The sequence below is a fragment of the Triturus cristatus genome, chromosome 3_2 (genome assembly GCF_964204655.1).
Source record: "Triturus cristatus chromosome 3_2, aTriCri1.1, whole genome shotgun sequence".
NCBI classification, from domain to species: Eukaryota; Metazoa; Chordata; class Amphibia; order Caudata; family Salamandridae; genus Triturus; species Triturus cristatus.
In genome coordinates, this window is record NC_140584.1 from 848,114,009 (window position 1) to 848,129,859 (window position 15,851).

General features: G+C 41.2%; 1 protein-coding gene across 1 annotated transcript in view; it reads right to left on the bottom strand.

Annotated features, from left to right (window-relative positions):
- Nucleotides 1-15,851, bottom strand: part of UNC119 (unc-119 lipid binding chaperone) — a 488,580-nt gene that overhangs the window by 116,264 nt on the left and 356,465 nt on the right. The window contains exon 4 of the mRNA XM_085649116.1: nucleotides 6,444-6,616. Coding sequence (XP_085505242.1) covers nucleotides 6,444-6,616 — 173 coding nt within the window. The remainder of the gene's footprint in view (nucleotides 1-6,443; nucleotides 6,617-15,851) is intronic.

The following is a 15,851-nucleotide window of genomic DNA, read 5'->3' on the forward strand; positions in this document are numbered from 1 at the left end:
CACTTTCTTAGTGGCATTCGTTTTGAAGTGCAAGCATCCTTCTTTTAATCTACCAGCCTCAGTTTTTCAAGGCAATTCAATATCATTACCCAGTAAGGCATCAACCCTCAAGAAACAGAAATCTCTAATTGGGGCAATTGGAGGAGGCTTTGAGGCCTGAAGATGGGCTGCAAAATGTTAGCACCATACTAAGCTTCCCACTCTTTTATACACACAAAGAAGGGTGCTGTTGATCTCCAAAATCTGCACATCACCTCAAACATAGCATCCCATCACAGTATGCAGTTCTCTTCCATGGCTGTGAAGCCATCTATGACTCAGACCATGTGCATCAACAGTCCTCAATGGGTATGTTTGGGCGTAGGCAAAACTCCACACCCCGTCTAGTCACCCTAGCTGCCCCCCCAAATGTCCCTTCTCAGTAGCCAGGACACTGACCCTTCTCAATCAAGGGACCCACTGCTGCAACTTCCAGGCCACTCTGCAGGCTCAGAGGGGACCACACTGCCTCTTCCAGCAGCACCTGTGCCCACCAATCAGAGGTTGATATCCAGGCCTCTTCAAGGCCACTCTGCATTTCTCACCTCAAGACCCAAACCCAGGTCTTTGGTGGAAAGTTGAGCAAGCTTCACTCAGCATTTTACTGCTATGTTGCTAGCAGATATGTCTCCACTGTGCCATCTAGGATATGGTGTCTGATGAATGATCGAAGGGGGATCTCGTATCAAGTGGTTTTGAGCTTCAGAGCAGTAATCCGAGGACGTACTAACTCAGGCCACCATCTCCACTCATTCCTCCATCATTACAGAAGTGGATGTGCTCAAATCAGACCCAGTTGGGAAGGTTATTCGTCAAAATATTTTGGGACTTTGGCAGAGCTCACAGGGAAGACATCCTTTCAGATCAGCACCATGTTCCACCTCCACAATTGTAGTTTAAAAAATACCTAAACATGTCACTGTCATGACTACACAAAGCCTGTTGTCTGAGGCAAGAATAGACTAATCCATGGACCACAACGACTTCATATGGTTTCATCTGCTCCTTTCACGGGTTCTAGGCACAGCCATACAAGTGAGGTACCGTTTTTAACAAGAAAAGTGTAGGAATGATCGGTGGAAGGAATTTTGTAATTCCGCAACTTTCCCTCATCTACATGGGAGGACAATTTTAGTTAAAGTTTGAGGTTTGGAGGGCATTCTGGGAAAGAAACGATAGAGGGATCCCTGTAGGTCAAACCACCATCGACTCCCAGAGGTGTCTAGTTTTCAGAAATGTCTGGGGTTGGTAGGTTTTTCCTCCATGGCGATTGATTCCAGGTCCAAATACATCAGCTACCCAGAGAGCCAAAATGGGCCAACTTCATTGTGAAAACGTGATGTGACATGTTGTGTTTTGGGGCCTATCTTTTCGCTGACTATATGCTAGCCGCAGAAGTGGGGAACTGCTTTCATTGGGAGAAATGTGTAAACACAGAATGGTACAATATATGTTATTATTAAATTTCTCTCCAATTTTAACTTCCAAATGTTTTCCAGTGTGTAAATAACACATTCTGCAAAATACCCTCTGAATCACATATTAGTATGGGTAACCCAAAATTCAGTTTTACAAATAACCAATATTCCTAAACTCAGTATCTAGGGCATATTTAAAATATTCTTAGATTTCCTTATTGAATTTTTCATTCATTACATTTTACCTTTCCGATTGATTCATGGTTAGTAAAGAATGAAATAACTCTATAAGCTGCAGCTCAGTTAGCTCTGGTTGCTGCCTGTTTTTAGACTATCAACAACCACTAAACATTCCAGCAAACATTAATTGTGTAGCTCAGCCAATGAGGCTAACATTTACAGATGAAAACATCACCTATTGCCATTTTTCCTATTTATTTTCAGTATGTTTTGATTTCAACTATTAGTTTCTTAGGGAAAACCACGACCGATCTACATAAATGACCCCTTGCTGAATTCAGAATTTTGTTTACGATGTATAGGTATCCAGTTTCCCCCACTGTTTTTTTTTACCTGTTTTCAGCACAAACTGAAAGTAGGTTGAAAGCACAAAAAGTAGGAAAAAATGGATAATACTTGGAAAAATATGAAAACTGTGGTAGCAAAACTATGTTTGTTCCTGAAAACTGGAAAGACAGTAATCCTAGAACACCAAACATTTTGTTCTTGCACGTTCTTTCCAGAGAAAACCATTTTCTATCTGCATTTTGGCTATTTTCTCACTTCCCTCTAGGGGGGGTCCACAAACCCTGGGCACCTTCAGAATCTCCAATATTGGCATGCACACCTTAGTATTAAAAAATGTTATGGAGGCTTAAGAGTGAACTAGCCTACACAGATGCACAAAAAGGGCTCAGCATGGGGTTTGGGGGTGTTTAAAAGCCCGAGCAGCTATTGGTTAATGCCAAGAGCTACATACAGTCCATTCATATGGTAATGTGAGGCCAAACACTTATGCATCAACAAATACTTGCACCCGGTTACTAGATGTCTTTACGATAGATGCTCCAAGAGGATGAATGGGTATTAGGAAGGAGGAAAAGTACGGACTATAACTATCAGTCACTATCTGCTCTCCTTAGATCTGGATGTTGCTGCCTGAGAAAAGAAAAAAGGAACACAAGGTTATGCCTAACTTGGCTTCAAAAATAGGTGATCCAGTTCTTAATGTGAATGGACAAATGCAGCTGAGAGGCCTTAATTCTTCCAACCGAGCAAGCACCAACTGAGCAAGCGTGAGGCCTAGGAATGTAAATAAGGGAGAATTTTTTCTTCATTTCAGATTTTTGAGAATGAAAGAAGAAACGGTCTGCATTTTTGGTAGACTTTGTATGGCTCCTTTCATGCAATTTTACTAATGTTCTTTACAAAAGTGGAGAGACCTCATCAAATGAATGACAACCTACATAGTGGACATGCCACAAGAGGTTATTGGTTCAAACAGCATGAGCAGAATAGAAGTTAGGAAAGAAGACATTACTTTATTTAGTAAACAATGATGAGCTGGTTCCCTAACAAAGGGTGGAAATGTAGTACCAGGCTGCATATATTGAGCAAATAGGAAATTTAAAAAACTGCCCATCGCTTAAGTTATTCCAAAGATGTTTGAGCTTCTGCTCAAAGGCTCAAGAGCTGAATCTAAGCCATGCCTTCTTATACTGCCTCCCGGTAAAACCTTTCATTGTCGTACACATGCTATTACAACGGTCATCAAAAATTCTAAGCTGTGCATAGGTTCATTTTTTATGAACTAGGGTTTCATGTTCTGAGATGGTATGGAGGTTTGAACAATCAACCTTCTTTTATGGGCTATGAGACCTAGAATCTGAGAAAGAGTCAAAGCTGCAGTCTGACAGGATAACTAAAAATCATAACTGGGGAGTTTAAAGTAGAGGTGTAAGAATCCTTTCAAAATTGCTGGCTTTCCTGAACTTCTGGAGAACTGATGGATCAGCACAACTGGAGACCTTCCCACAGCTAGCCTAGAAGAGGACCATCACCAATAGAAATGCCCAAAATCCTAAAACTGGGAGGAAACTTGTTCTCTGTGGCAAAAATGTACAAGTAGAAAAACCTTGGACTGGAAGACTATCTGAATAATGCCAATGAAAGAGCATGACATAATCTGATTAGATAATTTGATTTCACTTTTTTTCCTTGACAACACTCTACACAACAGGAGGACTGCTGTGCATCAGAGCCAAGTCTCAAAGCTACCTTGTCAAGATGTTATTGTGCCTTCATTTTATATAAAAAAAAATACAGTTGTATAATTATCAGTAATTCAAGGAGCCGGAAGTGATCCCTCTGCAATAACAACTGCATAATATTTGGCAAAACCCAGACAATTGTAGATCCACAAAGTACAGAAAAAAAAGAGAAAATATTATTTTCCTCTGGAACACTTTAAAAAGGAGTTTTTCTTGGATGTTCTTCACAAATTCTGTGAAAGACTTGAAAGTATTTGGTGACAAAGTGGCTGCATTTGAGAGACGATGAACAGAATAGCAATATACAAATTTTTTTAATGCACAGGTTCCAAGGGCTGAGTGGGATGCATGCTACATGATGAAACATGGGCGAAACTGCATCACAGGAAAGGTGTGAATCAGACATTTCAGAGTAATCTTCATAGGCTGAAGTCTTTGTGTTTGAAGGTGTTGCTTTAAAGTGAAGTGACAGTTATACTTTAAAGTGCATTGTATCCCTCTAGACAACTATCTGACTGTGAAAGTCTTTGAGATTGGGAGGTTGATAAGAAAATAACTTTGAGGGGCATAATGAGAAAGCATTTAAAGACCTCTGACCCGTACAAATGGACATTTTTGTTGATTGGGAGGAGGCCCTGCTGCATCCCTGGGAGGTGGCCATAAGGGCTTGGTTCCGCCTAATCAAGTTAAAGATCCTACAGGGGGTGCATCTACACCGGGTTAAGTTGCATGTATTGAGACAAATATCCCTGCCCAGTGCAGCGGAGGGATTTTTCTATCATACTATCTGGGGGTGTCGGGAGACTCAGGTGTATGATCCTCAGGGAACTTGGTGCAGTGATTGGCGAGACGGTACTGCATAGTCCCCAGTTTGTACACCTGGGTATCCCTGGAGTGTTAACCTGCCTCGAAAAAAACTGCTGTTCTGCATGCTGGGGCTCATTGTGGCCAAGAGAGACATCGCATAGGATTCTGGGCCACCTACACTTCCCAGAAAAGCCCAGTGGATTGCTGGAATGGATGTCTGTATGGGGGCGGAAAGAGTTGTTTAGGAAGCTAGGGGCTGCAGATGAAAATTTGATTGGGTTATGTGGAGGAGTTACCATGGCCTTGCACTGCCCACCCCTCAGAGCTCTGTTCAGGGGACTCCACAATGGAGCCCAAGTCGCCTCTAATGACTTATCCCTGGGGGTCTACTGAGAAATTGTGGGTTGTGCTGGGTGAGGGGGTAGGGGGTCCCTCTGGGTGTTGCTGGAAAGTCCTGGGTGCCTGGGCTGACTCTCCGGGCCCGCTGCATGAGATTTGCTCTTGAGCTGTAGGGTATCCTGCCAATGTTGTACTCCTGTTTATGAATCACACGGTTTGTTATATGACTGAAAATGTTAACAAAAACATATTTAACAAAAAAAATAACATTTATGCTTAGCATTAAATGGAGTATTACTCTTATAACACGGGCTAGTATAAATCCTTTGAGATATGTGAAAATTCAAGCCCAATTCGATGTGCACACAAGTGTGTATGAAGAGCCTGCACTGCTTTTAGAAGACAGTCCCTTAATTTCCATCATAGAAGTTGTCTCTCAACACCATGCTTCTCCATGCTTAAAAGATGCAGTTCAGAATGTTTAGCTTCTGAAAATTGCTACTAACATTTTACAGTCATGTGGCAAGCTTTCCTTTTAAAATTATTGTTCTTTTACAGATCCACTGGTCCAATTCCACTTGGGAACTAATTTCAATCCCATGAGGCCAAATTAAAAAAAAAAAAAATGACTCATTATTGTCTTTCAAGAGAGATGCATGTGTATGTATGTGTGATATGTAATGTAATTTTTATACAAGCATTATCTATAGTGAAAATCACTTTAGAATGATGCTTAAGGCAAAATGGTTTATTATTTTGGATGTCAATGAAAACAACATGATGGAGAACTCAAATTGTAAGTGCATTCATCAAGCACACTTCTAAGATTTCAACGGGCAACTTTACCAGATCAAGGGCCTCGACTATTGGTCTTTTTGAAGGGCTATGATGTGGAGCCTCCATAACAATCTTGGTATTGCTGGGAAGATTTAGTTAGATTATGAGAATTTTGAGGATCTTTGATAGGTTTCTATGGAATTGATGAGCTAGCTTATCAAATAAACTGAACATCAAGAAAAGCATCCAACATCTCACACCATGGTTCTAGATTTGTAGTGTTTCTAGTGGCGTTAACATTATGGTGAGACGAGCCGGGGATAGTGTTCTCCTCATCCACTGGCACTGGTGAAGTACCCAACTATTTTGTGAAAGCAAGAAGCAATGTAGGAAGAGGTTTTAGAGCTTGACCAGTGTTAACTGTCCTGAGATAAACACTAGAACCACTAGTCTAATGACACTAACCCTGGTTAAAAGCACAGGAGTTCTTTGTGAGGACCTCAGAGAATAAAGGATACAACTGAGGCAAAGAAGAATTATTTTCTCAAAGTGGATCACCTTAGAGCACCTCCGAGCGAACTATAAATAACTGAGATGTATTCAAACTCAGATAAATTTAAATTCTGATTTTTATCAGCATCTGAAAGGTTTACAGATTGAGACCGAAAGGTACCGAAGGTAAAACTCAAAAATTCAATAAAATCTGTTTATCTCTTTAAAGAATCTTATATATAAATAATAAACACTGTAAAGACAAATGGTACATAATTTTCCTGAAGCAAGAAATACTCACTAAGATCCTCCGATAGCTGTGGAAACTCATAGATGTGCTCACACGTATTTTTACTGCTCGGAATGCAGAAGCCAAATTCAAAGTCGAAGCTCTTCAGAAGCCGCTCCCGGAAGTAATGCCGTTCTATCATACGAAAGTTGTTGATTGGTTTGTCTCCTACTGTGAACTCGACTCTGTAGAGAAAGGAGTATAACAAAAACACAAGGTAAATTCACGGGACTCATTGTTGAGCTGTGCCCCTTCCCAAAAGTGCAAGAAAATTCCACACAACTTCTTGGACAAGTCGAGAACCCTCGCTGTACAACTTGCTTTTCCCTGGATAATTGTTACTTTGTTTCCAAATAGTAATAATACTGCTTAGGTATTCCCAATGCCATTCCGGGTACCCATAGCCTGCAATACCAGCTAAAAATATAAATGCTCTGATGTACAATTGTGGCCTGCATCGACTCTAGGATGAGATTATTGGTAATCTCAAATGGGACCAAGATATCTATTTTTTCAATTATGTATGGGGATGATTGCAAGGAAGAAATTCCATCCATCCAGGCAGTCTTTATCGATTAAGACAATGCTGTTCTTGAGGACTAAAAGGGGGATCCTGTATGAAACATTCTGGAGATATTGAAAGCAGCCCCCTGCTCGATATCAAACCAATGCTTCCAATTAGGTTATCCTGGCCGAAGAGTAGTCTTAAACTATGTTCCTGGCTTATATTTTTCTAACTTAGAGTATTGCATTCCACCTTCATGAATTGTATTGTAAAACAACTAGATAAACACTGCTGGAGAATTAATGAACCATATGAAGGATCGCATTTTGCATTGTATGGGTTTAAGGCCAGCTTTGGAGAAGACTATGGTTAAAGTTTTTGTTACGCAAAGAAGTCGTGTCATAGCATTTACCTACACAATATTCATCGTTATATATCATGACACCTCTAAATTGTCCCACGGAAACAAATATTTATATATAACTTTCAACAGACCCGGAATATTACTGCTGTATTAGCCTTTCCAATGTACATGGAGGTTTACATCCAACATTGAGCACAGGGTCTTTAACAGAGGCAAATCCATTCTGGAATAGTAAGTATCAGATGTCCCTTCAAAATCCCTATATCTGGTTATATTCCATATAGGTACTCTTTATAGGTCCAGGTAACATCATAACCCTTTACGTATATCCTTCCCTACATTACACACAACGATTCTTGGGGACTGACCTTTTACTCAGATATGACACAGCATTCAGAATGCTGGTTTTCCCTAGTTCGATTCTCATACATTATGCATGAGGCTTCTTGGAAGCACAGCAGGACTAACAGCAGGATTACCATCTCCTGTATAATATCTCTGTATAAAGTTCAGGCCTGGCGTCATCCTTTAGGCCGACACAGTAACACAGCAAGGTAGGACCCCTGGGGAGCCCTATTGCTATATATACATCCTGTCTTGCTTAGAGAGACAGAGGAGACCGTGACTTCCCGGCTGACACACTGACCAGAGACGCTGAGGTTCCTGCATGCAGACGCTCCAGCTAGCAGTGGTCTAACATCCCTTGCGAGGTATCCAACTCGAGACTAGGACGGGGTCCCATATTCTCTCATCCTCAGGTAATGTGGTGGACTAAATCCTAGAGGGATTCTTGACATAACACCTACACAGATGCTAGGTATATTTAGGTACATCTAGTTAGGGAGGCATTGTAGGAGTACGCACTTATTGTCATGTATTCTATGTACTTGTATATATTCATGATTACTGCAAAATGGTAGAACTGTACCATCCATTTACTTTCTTAGTGATTCTAATAATATATCTCTGCTACTGTCTAATGGTTGTTGCAGATCATCTATTCTACACTAGAATAACAACTGTTCAATAAATTCTTATTGAAACGCCCAGCTTGTTTATTCTGTGTATCTCTGAGACAAACTAAGTGAGCACCAGTGACTGAGCAAAAAGTAGTATATTGTTTCCACAATCCTGGGGGATCCGGGTTGTCATATCCTGAGGTTGCCAGAAACTATTCTCTCCCCGATAAGAGGAGATTCTAGTGGCACTGTGAGCTAGCTAATACAGACAGGCTAACGTATCCGGTGGGGGTGCACAGAATCAGTCTGCCACCAATCCCACTGTTTATGTTATCCAAATGCACAGATCCTGTATAGGTTATATAGGAACTACACGACAATCTGTCGACTCCTGGTTGTTGATTTTTAAAATCAGATACTTTTGTTTATCTAGTTTATCAACAAGAGCTTGTTGATAGTGTGAAGTCTGTCAAAAACATAGAATATTATCAGTTTATAAGGCAGTTTTATAATAGCCCAGAGGGGTTTGAACTCCCTTGATGCCTACATTAGTATTCAATTGTTGTTCTAAGAGCTCCATTTTAAGGATAAATAACTAAGGAGAGCCATACATCCCTATCTAGCTCATTGAAGTTTACGACATAGATTTAAAAAAATTGCATTTCTGGGTTAGACTTGCTTTTTTGCAATGTCTTTAGAATGATATGTAATATGCCTACTATGCATCTAGTGAGAGAAGGATCATTAGAGAGCCTTCACAAGGAACGTGGCCAGCTACAGAAGGAACAAGACAAATATCACCAGTGTATCCTCCTTTAATAGAGCAGGATTGCTTTAGGTATATCAAAGTCAGTGGGCATTTTCTTAGTGGGCACTGTAATGGGCAATCAACATTTTACTGAAAACTACCTTCCTTAATGTTTTCTGTAAAATAATGAGCCAGGTCTTCCTTAACATGAATTCTCAATGCTACGTGCCACAATGCAGCCTGATTCATTTCCCAAAGTTATTGGGGAAGATCTTCCTGCAGAAAGACACCCATAAATGCTGTAATTGGTGCTTGAGACCGAATCTGCACTTAGAATGCAAAATATTGTTAATAATCTATGCAAGCGTGTATTCAAATTTCTATCAGGATTATACCACATAAACCTAATCTAAACCTCTCAGTAAGGATGGAGGATTAGAATGATACCAAATTGGGAAGAAAGATCTAGATCCAGATTTAAAGTTGCCTTAAGGTCTCGTATCTAGGACTGAATCACTTCTAGCACAGACAATCACAAGTGGGAAAGGAGGACTATAAATCTGTTACCATCTTTGTTCAGGCTGTAAATGGAAACCAGAGTGACTATTTCATTTCTAGTTATGTAAACACTTTAATGTTATGAATTTCAACTATTACATTTTTTGTCCCCCAAACATGACAAAAGTCGACAATTTGATTAGTAGTGCACAGACATCATCAGCTTCCCACCATTCATGGGTAGAAGAAAGCTAATACTGTACTGTATTACCAAAGAATTTGCACAACAAACTTTGGCCAAAGAAATAAGTTTTGATCTCAAAGAAAACAGACTTGCCAATCAAGATTCCTTTCAGGAATTATCTAAACCTAGTGACTAGCATTAGCTAGACTGTTCATTCAATACATTTGATGTACAAGTAACTCACCTGACAAACAACTGTTTACACGTAACCTTAACCGGAAAAAAAAAGCATTGGCATAGCCAATAGGTCTCGCCTTTGGGACCTTATAAGTGTTTAGCCATGCAACAGTTGATGTTGTTGCACCAGGGATATTGTGCTGCATAACTAAATACTTATAAGGTTCCAAAAGCGAGACCTATTGGCTATGCCAATGCTTGTTATAATTTTACTGTATAAACTATAAAAGAAACCCTGCTACTTAAAAAAGAAATAGGAGTGTAGGTACCAAGATAAAAGTTTAATAAACTATTGACAACAAGAGTATAAATATCAACAGGTGCACCAGTTTACTAAAAAAAAACAAAAAAACCTCCACAAATAAAATATAGAAGGCAAATTTCCAGATCCAGTTTGATTCCGGAAGATAATTCAAAAGGTAAGGAATCTGTGGCTAGAAGTCTCTATCAGATCCTCTGAATAATAGTCGGCAACCAGCTTGCTATGACATGCCAAGTGTACACAGTCTCTCCACATCCTGTTTCCCACACTCAAGATGTTCAGGATATTCAAATGGCTTTCCTTCAACACCTGCAGAACTGTCATTTAGGCCTCCATCACCAGCAAGCTGGATTACGGCACACACTCTAAGTGGGAATCTACACGCAACTGACCAGAAGACTCCAGACCACACAAAATGTAGCTGCCGGACTTACACTCAGACTCCCCCATCATCCCTTGCACCCACATCACCCTGCTCCCTAAAGACCTCCACTAGCTCCCCATCCACAAACCAGCCCTCTTCAAACTCTGCATGCACATAAACAAACCCTTGCACATCAATCCCATATTCCTCAATAATCAAATTAACTTTCACGTACCTACCCCACACATCCACTCAGCCTGACTCCTACAGACATACCCACATATGCACAAACGGATCCAGCAGCCAGGCCGTTTCCTACCTCGCTCTCAAAGCCTGGAACAAACTACCCTTGCACATAAGAGTCACTTCCTCAGTTCCTGAATTTGGAAGAAACTAAAGACATGTCTCTTCACCTGTTTTTAAGTGCCAAGATATCCTCCTGAGTGAGTAGTGAGCTCTACAAATGCACATTAAATATATATAGATATAAAAAGTGCAGGGATTGGTTTACATGTTTTAAGCCACTCTTGGAAAGGATTTCTAGTTATGCTTACTGGACTATGTCCCATTTAGAGACCTCCAACCTTTTTTATCCCACTTAAAGCACTTATTCTAGCAAAGATGGATCTATATTTCTCCTCCTAAAAAAGAACTTACAGTGTCTAAGGAGAAGATTCTTGTCATAACTGTGACCGCTCATGGCATGTTGGTGTAAATCACTGGCTAAAGATAGTGATACATTAACAATCAAACCAGAATCTGTTCATGGGCGAGAACGTGACAAAAAGACATGCTGAGCTTTGGGACCATATATGTTACTGAAGATGAAAAGCTTGTATTTCAGGAAAACATCGTTCCTTTTTGAGCAAATCAAAAGCTTTTGTATGGAAAGATGAGTTTAATTATTCAAAATAAAAGCTTATATCCGATATCAAAATTCACATTTTCAGAAACTGACAAACTAATGTTGGGGTGCAAAATGATTGGTTGGCATCTGAAGTTGCAGTGGGTAAAAAATGATGGGCTGGTATGCAGCTCAGAGAGATTGCCAGTGGCTGACACTTTAGATAAATTCCAGTTATTATCTTGGTGGCTTTCTCAGTGTGATGCCATGAATGTGACAGGTGTGCCTAAACGTGGACCCCGTGCTGACTGTGACACAAGGTTCAAGCTACACCTTACAAATGAGGCCCAACTAGGCTGAAGCCAGTCTAGGGTTGCTTGCGTGTCTATTCAAATGGGACATGGCCTGGCAGTCTGGGCTGGACTGCTTATATTGAATTTTACTCGCATAAGGCAATCTTTGTCTGATGTGGCATAGAAAGAGATAAGGGAGAGAAAAAAAGGGTTTGCAGTTATTCCACCCTTCATGACTGTTTTTCTCGCATTCAGTTTGCAAAAAAATTATAGGGTATATGAAACTACAATTTTTTTTAAATCCATGACACGTCTGTTTTCAAGTTAATCTCGAAGGTAATTGTGCTAAAAAAGCACTATTTGTTTTGTTGTTTTTAAAGGTTTTCTATGGAACGGTGAATCTCCCACAAACTTGGAGAGATTCCGGCTTGACAGGCAGACCGCAAAAGTATTGTAAAACGTCATGACAACTTTCTTCTGAAACTGTTTTTTTTCGCATGTTTGTTAACTAAGGTTTATTAAAAAGTCTAATTTGGTGCAATTTTTACAAAATACCCCAAACCCTTTGGAAGAAATAGAGTTTGTTGAATGTTGCAGTTCGGGCAAGTATTTACACCTCATCACTTTCAAGGGCCATCATCTGTCGCTTCGGACAACCACCACTGAAAGATCAATAGACACCACTGACCACAGTTCCTCCTCTCTAGATAAAAACGTGATTCTGGTACAGAGCACTGAAGGAGCTTTGGAATTTGTCAGAAGCAGGAAGGAAACCGCACTTCCGGATATACTGGAATAATTAGGAGAGGGAAAAATAAAAAAAGAGAGCGCTAATTTAAATATACAAAATGTATAGAATTATGCATATCAACTGACATGTGGCACCAGGAATGAATGTGATTTTGTGGCCGTTCTGCGCTAAAGCCAGTGCTTACCTTGTAAATGAATAAGTGCAGGTACCTGAAATTTTTCTTGGAAGTCTGAAGCTTTTGCTGAAAAATTTCAGGACTGTCAAATATCAAGTTTGCATAGTCTTGATTCCACCTCATGCCTCTTCCTTCCACCGCCATACAATCTGTACACCTGTAGTTCAATCTTTCGGGTTCTTTTTCATGCAAGCTTTCTCTATGTGTCCCAGCTATTTTTGTCTTCTTCCTTCTTTAGTAATTTTCACTCTTTGGCTCTGGGTCAAAGTCTGGTGACAAAAATAAGTGCTGTTGGGGCCCCCATCTGCAACAACCGGCTCAAATTAAGCACAGGCTAACTGCAACTCACAGTTTTAGCATCACTGATACTGCATGTTCGGAGATGTTCCTTTCACTCAGCATCAAGAGATGTAGCTATACCTTTCCTTAGATGCTGCAATAAGGTAAAGTCTAGAATTTGCATGTAATCACGTTCGGCGGGAACTGACCAGCACTTGAAGTTTTCGGAATGTCCGTTCCTTGTTATGGTGACAAAAGTGAAAGAGGCATAGGTGCCCTGGCAATGTTTTCTTACCTCTTAACTCACTTTCATTTGAAGGGTCTCCCCTCCTTGGACCCATCTCCTAACCAGAGAACTAACTTCCCACAGACTTAAATGGGATCACCAGCCCGGAAAACATTCTTCACCCACCAAAAAACATGTTTGAATCGCCATTAATTTTACAAGAACACATATCCCTCTAAAGCCATTTACACTCACCCTCCTAGGAGAGTCAAAGGTTGAGAGGCACGTCCATTGAACTAAGTAGCTCCTCCTATTGTTTCTATACAAAGCCTCGTGCTTGTTTTTCCGATTTGCCATACTGCCCAAAATACATATCTGACGCCATTGCTCCTCCCTCCCAACAGTGTTACACAATACCACGCCGCACATCAGGCCTCCCTCCGCACATAAGAGAAGGAATTAAAGTGTTTTCTACCCAGATGTACAAATTACTCCTTACAGGATCCTGCACTTTAAAAACAGACAAAGGGATTCATCTAGAAATCTGCGTGATTGCGCTGATATTTTGAGATTCTAGGACAGATTTGTTTTTCTTTTAAAAAAGCAACAGTGCACCAAATACAACTACCTTAAGGCTGAAATCAGCATTTTTCAGCTGACCAATTGAAAATGAAAATAATTTATAAAGCACGCTCATACTCTGGACATCTTGGTGCTGGAAATGTATCTGTGCATTACTCGATTTCTGCGTTAATCCTTCTTTGCGCAGCCTGGGGCTCAGACCAATTGAAAATAATTTATAAAACGCGCTCATACCCTGGACGTCTTGCCGCTGGAAACGTATCTGTGCATTACTCGATTTCTGCGCTAATCCTGCTTTGCGCTGCCTGGGGCTCAGACCAATTGAAAATGAAAATAATTTAGAATTCATAACGCGCGCTCATACTCTGGACGTCTTGGCGCTGGAAACGTATCTGTGCATTACTCGATTTCTGCGCTAATCCTGCTTTGCGCTGCCTGGGGCTCAGGAAGCTAACTAAATAAACAAGCACGGCCACGCTAATTAACAACAAGTCCGCGCCTGCCAGGTAGGCGGAAAAAGTAAAAGCGCCGCGTTTGAAGCAAAAATGCACCAGGGTCAGTGCAATCGCCATCTGTTTCCAATTAACGCGACCGCGAGACGCGGGCACGATAATTGAAAACTGATGTCGCTGCTGCTCGCTCCTGAGCTTGCTAGGCCAGGGGAGAGAGAAGGCGGGACATGCAATTGCGTGCTGTCTTTCTTAGAAAGACGCACGCAAATGCCACTAGCGGGAGATAAAAGAAAAGCACACGCACAGGCGTGATTTTTGAGTTTAAAGCACTTACTAGAAGCCTCGCAGAGCTGCGCATGCGCGCTGGCTCAGGCAAGACCTAAAAAGTAAATTTTGTTATGATAAAAAAGCAGGAGAAAGTAAACCAGCATTTGCAATTAAATAGGTCTTGCATTTACGCAAGTTTGAGCTACTGACATTGCAAATGACAATGACTTTTATTTTTGTTTTTAAAACATAAATAAAAGACATTGTCATTTGCAATGTCAATAGCCCAAACTCGCCTAAATGTCAGACCTATTGCATTGCAAATGCTTGTTTTTTAACCCATATGGGGTCGGCAATGTGGAACACAAAAAACAAAAAAAAAAAAAAAAAGGCCTCGGCTTACCTGCCAACCCTTTATTAGACCCCAGGGTTGCAGAGGAAAACCTTTCTGGGACATGCTGCCCAATCTATCTAGCAGTAGACAACACTAAGATGCTGTACACTTGTGTCATCCTGCAGGCCTGTGATACATGCACATTTGTCACTTTTGCCTCATGTAATGTAACGTTTGCTTTTGTAACATGCCCACTTGTAATTTTCTCCTCATGTAACGCTGCTATTCTTATTGTGAAGCGCTCGGTCTCCTTCGGGTAAAGTCCGCGCTATATAAAAACGCATAAAATAAATAAATAAAATAAAAATAAAGGCCGCGTGGCCAGCAGCCTCCCCCTGCCCTCAGAGGGGAGTCGGAGCGGTTAGATGGTCTGGACGGTCCATCCCTGCAGAACCTTCTCCCAGCAGTTAATGATGATAGCACAGCAACTGAACAGAATGGAGCTGAAAATTAACTCCCTTGCTGCTGATTTCCTATACTTGCAACAAGATCTTGTCAACAGGACCAAGCAGCCGTGCTCCCTCTCCCCGGGTAGATTTCCTCCCACCCCACTCAATACCGCTCCCATGGCCCCACAGTGCACCCCTCGTCCCTCCAGTCCGTCAGCGAGTCAGGCACTTCGACCCAACCGGGATCGCCAACCCTTTTCGATACCGAAACCTGATGAGATCAACGACTCTTACCTCGCTTTGAGCCAGAAGTCAGCCCCTTTCCTCATCCCTGTTATCAGCAGTAACAGAATCCCTAAAAATGTCCACTCGTCTAGACCTCCTGCTCAATACTCCTCTATCCATCTTACTCCCCCCATCATCGAGGCACCCCGTCCTCTCTCTTGCATGCTCCTCAACTGCAGATCAGCAGTACAACACGCCACAGACATTGCTGAAGCTCTACTCGCTGAAGAAATTGACATCGCTTTCCTCACTGAATCCTGGCTCAATGTACACTCCACCCCCATTCTTGACATTCTCACCCCTCCAGGGTACACCATCATCAGACAAGACAGACCGATCAAAATGGGGGGGGTGTGGGGGGG